We start from the raw sequence: 8,825 nt of genomic DNA on the forward strand, positions 1-8,825 counted from the left end.
TAGATTGGGAGTTACTGTTGTAATGAGTCTGATGCTCTTCCGGGAGAAGTATAATGAGAATAAAAGAGACTGTCTTTAAAAAACATTTACCCTTGATTTAATAATTTTTGAACAGCATCATCGCAGCGCCTCAAAGCCTGTCACCAGGCTGCCATCGACACCGAGCGCCTCCACAAATAAGCCAGACTGTCGCTGCTTTCCATTTCTGCTGAAGTGCATCATTTGAACTCATTCCCTACCGGAGCGCGACACTCTAATTGTTTTTCCCTGCCTCCTCCGAGGTGCGTCTGCCTTCCGCGTGGCGTCGGAGAGCACGTCGTCTGCGTTATTTGAGCGCGATGAATGCAGGAGTTCCACCCGAGCAACGCACGCAAGCCAGAAAGCATCTTGAGATGCTTCTTGTGTATTGCTGTCGTTCCCATTCATCTCTTATCAAACGCAACACTTGCAGAATGTGAATGAGAACAAAGCTGCTAGTAAAATTGAAAAGGTGCTTTTACATCATCCTGACAGAGCCTTCACCCACAGGCTCGGCGGACGTACAGTGCAGTGTTACGGTTAGGAAGGGATGAGACAATACAGCAGCTGCCTAGAATGCACTCAGTCACTGTACTCGGAACTCAGGGGTTGTGGTAAGGTGCAGTTGCCCATCAACCAAAGTTGTGTTATGGACTAATTAGCATTTCTGATGACTGATGAAATAGATTAGATCAAGGTCTAATAGGTGTCAAACTGATGCTCAATCAGCGGAACTCAAAATAGATCAAGCTTATAGATAGATAGATAGATAGATAGATAGATAGATAGATAGATAGATAGATAGATACTTTTCATACAACAAAACTTTGTTTAGCTGCTGTGCATTGTAGCTTATAGAGCATAAAGATAGATAAGACAAAATAGACAAATGCAAAAACAGATGGAAAGTCATAAATAGGTAAAAGTGCCGATACAAGTAGTATTTCTAAAATTAACTTGGGGGTACATTATATTACATTACATGCATAAACATTAAGGATTTAGGAGCAGAGATAATCTGGGAATAAATGTAATTTCCACTAGTTTGGCAGCAGCTAAATGGAGGGCAGGGAGTTAAATTGAGGAAATAACTTTAGTGCAGATTCACTGGCTGCGTCTCAAAAGTTCCACACTCCAGCCAGATGAGAGCGTCTCAGAACAACAAAAAGAAAAACACTAGGAATTCAGTGCTTGAAGATGAAGATTCAGGAGTGATGAAGACATGTTTCCTTAAAGACGTTCAATAAGAAGAGGTCGGTGACCAAAAAAAAAAAAAAAAAAAAAAAAAAAGCCGGCGTACCTTCTGCAAGCAGGCGCACCGCGTGCACAAAGGAGGGGTCCAGGCTGTTTTTCTCGGCCATCAGTTCCGGCAAGTGCTTCTCTGGGTGCATTCTAATGCCCGCGGAGCTCTTCGGCGGTCGTGCAGGTGAGACGTCAGGGGCACTGAGCCTCGGGGTGCAAAAGCGTGAAAGCCTTCCCGCTCCTCTTCCTCCTCCTCCCACTACTCCTCTTCCTCCTCCCTGTTTGGGGTGTCTTCAGCTGCGAGCGCCGCGACCCCCCCCCCCACCCCCCCAAAAAAAAAGAAGAAAAAAAAGAAAACCCAAAAATATCCCTTTAGAAACGGAAGAGGCGGAAAACAATCCTTTCAATCATCAACTTGCCGTCCCCTTTTTTTTCTGATTTGTCTTTCACTGTGCCAGGTGTCGACTCTCTGGAAGGGTGGTGTGACTTGTGACTCAGAGATGTGAGCCCATCTCCGCCGCCTGCTGCTCCCCGTCGGCGCTCCGCCAGTCAGACGCTCGCTGGGTCCGCAGCCCGCGCTGCTTCCCCGCCCCTCGCCACATTATTGGCCATATTCCTGGACTGGCTGTGGCGGAAAAACAAAGGCTCCTGCTTAGCGCATATCAATTGGGCGATGAGCTCGGCGAGGCGAAATGAACGATGAGAAGAGAAAATATTAAAATAGATGGTGGGAAAAAAGTTATCGTTGGTGATGGCGACAATGAACTGCTGAATGCTGCTGCCGCTGCTGCTGCTGCTGCTGCTGATGGTGGCGATGACGACGAGCACATGGACCTGCAGCCGCGCTGTTGGAGCAGTTTAAGACAAAAAAATCTGAACAAATTCAGTTGATAACCTTCTTGAGGGAGAGTTTAGGGCTGGTACATCAGCTTCCAGACGATAGATAGGAAACAGATGTGTTCCTTTATTATTGACAGCGAGTAATCTATTGCCAAGTAATGCACTACTGTAATTAAACTACTTTTTGAGTAACGCAGTAATGTAACGGGATTACTCTGGCAAAACTGGTAACTATACAATACTTTATCAAGTAACAATCGCGTTACTTTTCTGAAATATTTTGCAAGCTAAAAATTTCTTATTATCCACAAAATGTCTGAAATTTAGGAAGACAACCAACCACTTTAATAAAGTTCATTTCAAAGCACTGAGCAACTGTTACTTTATCTTCTTTTTTTTTTTTTTAACTAAAAGAATTAGTAATTGATTACTTCTAAAACAAAGCAGTGAAATAAGTAATTAGATTACTTTTGAAGGAGTAATCAGTAGTTGGATTACTTTTATGGAGTAATCCCAACAACACTGATTGCCAGATACAAAAATTTCCGGACTGTCTGAGGCTCACCTGAGTGTTCTGTCCTGTCGCTGTCCATGGTGCTGAAGCGCCTTCAGCGCCATGAAATGATGCTAGCGTGGCTGCAGCTAATCCAGGTCCTGGTGTTGACATGGGAAGTGGGAGTGATGGTCGATACTGTGAGTTCTGGGTTGAATTCAAAACACGTTGTTTTTTTATTTGGATTTTTCCCGCCCTCATAAGTCCTTCACGGCACATCCTACACACCATGACTGGCTGAGGCCTGATGTACTTAAAAGTCCCCGCGTCAGGTCGCATTACGAGAGTTTGCTTGCAGTGATGTGTCTCCAGCCTGTCAATGAACTCACCAGCAATGAGAAAATCCCATCCTCATTTCTTTGGTTTGCTCCTCTTACCATAAAAATAACCACAATTTTATACCCGGTCCTTTGTGATGTCACTAAGGCACTCAAACTTATACAAAGTTAATGAGAAGCAGGAACATGTTTTTACGGGATCCTGATGTAAGGCAAATATGCAGTTTTCTGTGGATCTACCAACGTTTCATTTGATGATTTCTTGTGTTGCTCAATTTGAGTCCAACTTGTGAAATAAAGATTTGAATAATGGGTTTAATATCAAGCCTTTATTACTGTGGAGCTAAAGTTCCTGAGTCATACCCCTAATTTAGAACAACTATCAGATATGTCAAGTCTTTTTTATTAACTTCTGACTAAATTTTCTTTTGGCCAATGTTTAAATAAATACCTTATGCTTTGTTTTTGCATTAATTGCCCCAGTGTCATTGTAATAATGGCAAGGCGGTTCTATAAAAAGCCACAGGAAAACCTTTTTTTTATAACTATAACCAATTGCCACTAATGCATTAAGTGGGCGTCCAGTTGTTTTCATGTAAGGTGTTTTTTATGACACTACTTGACAGAGGTTATGAGCAGAATGAAATGATGCTAGCCGTGTCAGTTGTGACAGTCTGGACATTAGTATTAGGATGATGCCCTTGCCCGCAAGCTTTGATTGGACTTGAATAACAAAGTCTTTGGAACTCAGCATGCCATGCACGTTACTTTACCACAAATTAGTTTCATGCACAAGAAGCCAGTGAGTGACAAATTCTGTCTCTGTGTGACCTTTTGAGCTGATTCCAAATGCACAACTTGGCATCACAAAGACAGTGAGTAGCGTGCGGCTACTTGAACATGATGCAGCAGGCCATATGATTTGCAGCATTCTCTATTTAGTGAAATGGCTGTGTCCCTGTAGACCATACACTTTAAATCCAGTGGAGCAATGCCTCCTTGCCATCCCTTGTACCAGCTTGTGAAGGCTAACGGCAGAAAGCTTAACAGAAAATGCGTCCCTGGGTGCAGAGCAGGTATAAATAAACAGAAATGCCAGCTCAGAAAAGGGAAGGTGGAATGAAACAGCCCAAATAATGCCTCCAGTCTGAGAGTTATGAGAGATGTTTAGGCTGGGGCTGTGAGAATAAACCCGCCTCTGTGACCTGACTTAACTAATGCAAATGTGCTGAATATGAATGTGGTGTTTTTGCTGTTCTGTGTATTTGTTATTCATAGGAAATAACAGCTTGACAGTGGAAAACTTTTATTATTCTCAAAACAAATGTTAGATCACATATAATATGTAACTTTGTGCCCAGTAAAAAGTGAAGATGAACAACAGTAACCGCTGAACTTTCACTGTTTTCTTTTAATTGTGTTCACTGATCCTTGACAATGTTGACAGCCATGCTGCTCTTCCAGCATAACGTTCGTGGTCTGATGATGCTGACTGATATTGTTCAAAAGTACAAATTCACGTTAATACGATAGACAAACGCAGTACAGAAATTATTTAAACTTTTATTAGATGCAGTAATAGCGCTCTCTAGTGGTGATTTTGCAACATTGCAAATGAATGGCCGTATTTAATCACTGCGGCTAAGTGTTCCTTTCTCTGCAAAATATGACGAAAATGTAACGTTTTCACTTCCAACAGTCACTATCACGATTCCTACCTGTCTCTTACTTATGGCTAAAAGAATAATAATGAATGGTAACAACATTTATAAATGGAGGATGCATTGTGTTAACAGTGCATCCTGTTTTAACAGTGGTTAACAGTGGATTTTATTTTGAAGGTAATACCGGAAGTTCTATCTGCATTGAACACGCTGTTATCATTCAGTCACATGGAGGTCGAAACTCCAAAGAAATCCGATGTGGTCACGTGACCGTGGCCTTGTGCTTGCCAGTTGCAGCGTGAAGGAGGACAACGAGGTACTGAAAAGTTTATGTTTTTCTTTCCCCGTCACGCATCGGACCTAGACGGTCGCATTAAACGCGAACTAGCCTGTAACTACAGGAATTTTGTTCAAGCCATCTGAAGTGGCCCGTGCGGTTCCTGTGGTCGGAGCCCGCGAGAAATAAACACTGTCGAGCCTCAACTCCGCCTTAGGTCACGTGGTACCTGTGTGGATACTTTTTGAAAGTAAAAACAAACAGGCTGTGTGATTGTGGTAGCTATTACAGTCAGGTTGTACCCTACACCCCTCCTACGTCAGGCGTCACAAATGACTTTTATCTTCTTTTTTTTCGTTATTGTTGCAGGGAATTGAAGATGTCGGCGGTGATCGTCGTGCACGGCGGGGCGTGGTCCATACCTGAGCACCTGGCCGAGGCCTCGGTGGATGGAGTGAAGGCCGCAGCGCGAGCAGGATCCTCGGTGCTCCTCGGCGGAGGCAGCGCGCTGGATGCTGTCGAGGCCGCTGTCAGGGCTTTAGAGGATAACAGTGTCTTTAATGCAGGTTCGTTATTACTAATAAGCACTCATTAGATATTAGGTATTAACCCAGACCGCAAAACAATCAAACAAGTAAAACCCATCGCCACAGCCGCGCTGTGCCATGGATCTTTGTCTCCATCTGCTGGTCACGGGGCCGCAACTGCTTACGGACGCTGTGATTTATATCTATATAAAATGAATGAATGAATAAATAAATAAATAAATAAATAAATAAAAGAGACTAATGTTAATAAATCAGTCGCTTTTTATTTAGCTGTATGCTTAAGACGTTGTGAGGGAATATCGGAGCAGGTAATGTTATGGCTGCTGATTAATTTTATTAATAAAAACATTCCATACAAAGTACATTTTTTACAGCTTAAAGTTTTCCTAAAACAGAGCGTGACATTCTCAACTGCAGCAGTGCTTTAAGCTGAATGAAGTCTGTTGCTCATTTGCTTATATTTTAATACCAAAAATGTATACATTTTAAATTCAAAGAAGAGACATTTAGTTTATTTTCACTGGCCAATCACGGCAAAGCTTTGCTTTCTCTGCTCTCCCAGTTTCGCCAACTGCCTGCCAGTTTTTCGAGGCCACCCTCGACGCTAACCTTTCGACCGTCGGGCCATGAGAATGCCTGAAAGAAATTCTTGAGCCGGTAGCGACTGATTGCCCCATTTACCCGCAGGCCACGGAGCCACTCTAAACATTGATGGAGAGGTGGAGCTGGACGCCATTATCATGGACGGACGGACGCTGGCCTGCGGCGCCGTGTCCTCGGTGAAGAACATCGCCAACCCCGTGACACTGGCGCGGGCGGTGATGGAAAAGGTGACTTTACCGACGCAGGGGTCCGCCGATGGCCTGAATGTCAAACGGCTTTTTAGTGTGCAAACAATGAACGGAGCCCCTTTTTGCACCCCGCACAACACTGGCAATCTCAGACGGAGCACGTGATGCTGACGGGCAGAGGCGCGAACCAGTTCGCGGAGAGCGTCGGCGTCGCCGCCGTCCCCCCGGAGGCGCTGGTGTCGGAGTACGAGAGGAAGGAGTGGCAGAAGCACAAGACCTACGTGACGGGGGTGGAGGAGGACTTCAGCTCTCGGTGGTGAGCGGCCGCACTGCTCGACTTTTTCCTGACTTTTCCCTGACCTTTGAGTTTCTTGCTCGAGGTTTCCGCCGCGCGACATCATCTCAGCCCATTCCGGCCCTCGCAGTGACAAGACGCTGGAATGAAGAGGGAACTCTGGTGGAGCCCGCTGGGGGAGAACACCAAGTGTATAAGAATATTTCCGCCAAATTGAAAGGCAGTGTAAGCAGGAAATGGCGAACATATTTTCGCGACAGTCTTTTTTTTTTTTTTTTTTACACCTCTGCGGCAGTGATTGCAGTCGGCTCTGGGTCGCACTGCGGGTTTGTGGGTAATAAAACTAAAGATTGTTTATGTTATTGAAAAAAAAGACCCGCGCCATCAGTGTCTCCAATATTTCTGGCCTGAAGTGACTTTTATGGACTTGGCGCTAGTAAATAAACTTGAATTGCTGTCTGTGCCATTTAGGGCCCACGATACCGTCGGTGCAGTCGCTGTCGACCGAGCCGGTAATGTTGCCTGCGCAACATCAACTGGGGGCATCAGAAATAAAATGGTGGGCAGAGTTGGAGACTCGCCGGTCATTGGTAGGACCATGTTTACTTTTTACAATTGATAAATACATGAGATTTGTCCATATTGAAGAAGTAATTCCGGTGCTGTTAATACATCTCTTAAAAAAAGGTTTTGATTTCTTTCATTAGAAGCTAAACTGAGCAATTTGTTTGAAATAAGTACACAGTCAGTGCTCTATTATTGCTCGTTTTTTTTTTAAAGGTGTAATAAACGCCTGGTAGTCTTCAAAGCGACCCGTGCATGACACTGTTTGTCAGTATTTTCATGCCTATTTCCTCCTCTTCTGTCCTGAAGGCTGTGGAGGATATGCAGACAACTCCATTGGCGCGGTGTCGTGCACAGGCCACGGAGAGTCTATTCTTAAAGTCACGTTGGCCAGACTCATCCTCTCGCATGTCGAACAAGGTAAAGTGGCTGCGGCTGAGCAGGACAAACCACCACCAAAAGTTAACGCGTGTGGAAATAATGTCTTATATGGTGTAAAATTAGATTCTAAGCAGAAATATTTAGTTGTCTATCAGATATAAACTTTTCTATTTGCTAATTGAGAAGCAAGATTAGATTTGATGAAGGAAGCTTGAAGCCTAGTTGCCATGGTATTCCAGGACTTCAGACTGGTCTATTTAAAGTGCACGGTTGTCTCCATTGTGCGTTTTCAAATTTCTTTCCCAGGCAAGTCAGTGGAAGAGTCGTCGCGTTTGTCTCTGCAGCACATGGCCGATCGTGTCCGAGGGTCAGGAGGCTCGATCGCGGTTTCTCCTTCAGGGGAGTGGGCGGCGACATTCACCACGACTCGAATGGCCTGGGCAGCCGTGGACCAAGAGGGTCTTTGGTATGGATTAGACCCCAACGACAGGTTCCAGGAGACTCTCTCCCAATAACCGTTTCCACTCCATTGCTGTTATTTAACAAGTCATATTGGCAGGCCATAAAACCAGCCATCCATTTTCTGTCGCCACTTATCCTGCACTCAGGGTGGCACGAGTGCCGACAGCCATCCCGGCTCTCACAGGGGCAAAAATGGCCAGGTTCCACCCAGTTTATCAAAAGGCCACAATTACACTCCCACTTGTACGATTTTGCCAGCCAGCCGAATGTACGTGTCAGGGAGAGCAGAGAGGGCCCGACCCCGGGAATCAAACCCTCGACCTTCTTGTTGCGAGGCAACAGTGTTAATCACTGTGTCTCCCGCAATGAAATCATAAAAAAAGAGTGTAAATTATAAATTGAGTTGGACTCATTTCATTAGTGGTTTGAAAATACTATTTTCTGCTTTTCCGGGTCAAAGATTTTTACATTATAAATGTATACACTAGAGCAGATGGCAAGAGTTTGTGTAAGAATATCCAATCTCAGCCTCCCTGCTCTTTCAGTGAACCTTGGATAAAAATACTTGCATTATTAATCATTTCTTTAGAAAAAAAATTTGTGTTAGAAACATTAGCAGTGCAAAAACATTTTTAGAGCTCCTGTACAGTTTGACACATGTACGTATGTTTTGTGGTATTAATGTAATAAAATGGGTGTCTCCCTGTCTCGTTTACGTAGTGGGAGAAAACTGATCTAAATAAGGTATTTTTTCAAAGCATCCATCCAGCACAAAGCAAATTATTCATTGCAGAACCGTCAACATATCAGACCATATTTATTGTCTTAATGTTATTCGGTATCTACTTCTGTCCTGGCACAAAGCATTATTCTGAGGTCGTTGATATGACAATGGCCTCATTCATGAAAATC

The 8,825-nt window shown here is 44.1% G+C and overlaps 2 protein-coding genes across 3 annotated transcripts in view; one reads left to right on the plus strand and one right to left on the minus strand.

Annotated features, from left to right (window-relative positions):
* The window catches only part of khdrbs2 (KH domain containing, RNA binding, signal transduction associated 2), a 65,285-nt gene extending 63,784 nt beyond the window's left edge, over positions 1-1,501 (minus strand). For both annotated transcript variants that reach the window (XR_012926071.1, XM_076018746.1), the window contains exon 1: positions 1,319-1,501. Coding sequence is in view for 1 of the 2 variants with exons in the window: in XM_076018746.1 (XP_075874861.1) it covers positions 1,319-1,409 (91 nt within the window). In the remaining variant the exon portion in view is untranslated. The remainder of the gene's footprint in view (positions 1-1,318) is intronic.
* A 3,333-nt stretch (positions 1,502-4,834) lies between these two features.
* Positions 4,835-8,337, plus strand: LOC142883677 (isoaspartyl peptidase/L-asparaginase). Its single transcript, XM_076018747.1, has 7 exons — positions 4,835-4,911; positions 5,242-5,438; positions 6,108-6,250; positions 6,364-6,527; positions 6,978-7,096; positions 7,380-7,490; positions 7,758-8,337. Exons 2-7 carry the CDS (start codon positions 5,252-5,254, stop codon positions 7,964-7,966), a joined length of 933 nt encoding a protein of 310 aa, XP_075874862.1. The 5' UTR covers positions 4,835-4,911; positions 5,242-5,251; the 3' UTR covers positions 7,967-8,337.
* Positions 8,338-8,825: the final 488 nt, after the last annotated feature.

Source organism: Nelusetta ayraudi, unplaced genomic scaffold (assembly GCF_046127955.1).
Source record: "Nelusetta ayraudi isolate G7.1 ecotype Tasmania unplaced genomic scaffold, CSIRO-AGI_Nayr_v1 ptg000008l, whole genome shotgun sequence".
Classification (NCBI taxonomy): Eukaryota; Metazoa; Chordata; class Actinopteri; order Tetraodontiformes; family Monacanthidae; genus Nelusetta; species Nelusetta ayraudi.

Excerpts from the sequence above, each read along its gene's own strand:
- LOC142883677 (XM_076018747.1), top strand. The coding sequence starts at position 5,252 with ATGTCGGCGGTGATCGTCGTGCACGGCGGGGCGTGGTCCATACCTGAG. Across the intron at positions 7,097-7,379 it reads TGGAGACTCGCCGGTCATTG|GCTGTGGAGGATATGCAGAC; the intron begins GTAGGACCATGT and ends TCTGTCCTGAAG. Across the intron at positions 7,491-7,757 it reads CCTCTCGCATGTCGAACAAG|GCAAGTCAGTGGAAGAGTCG; the intron begins GTAAAGTGGCTG and ends TTTCTTTCCCAG.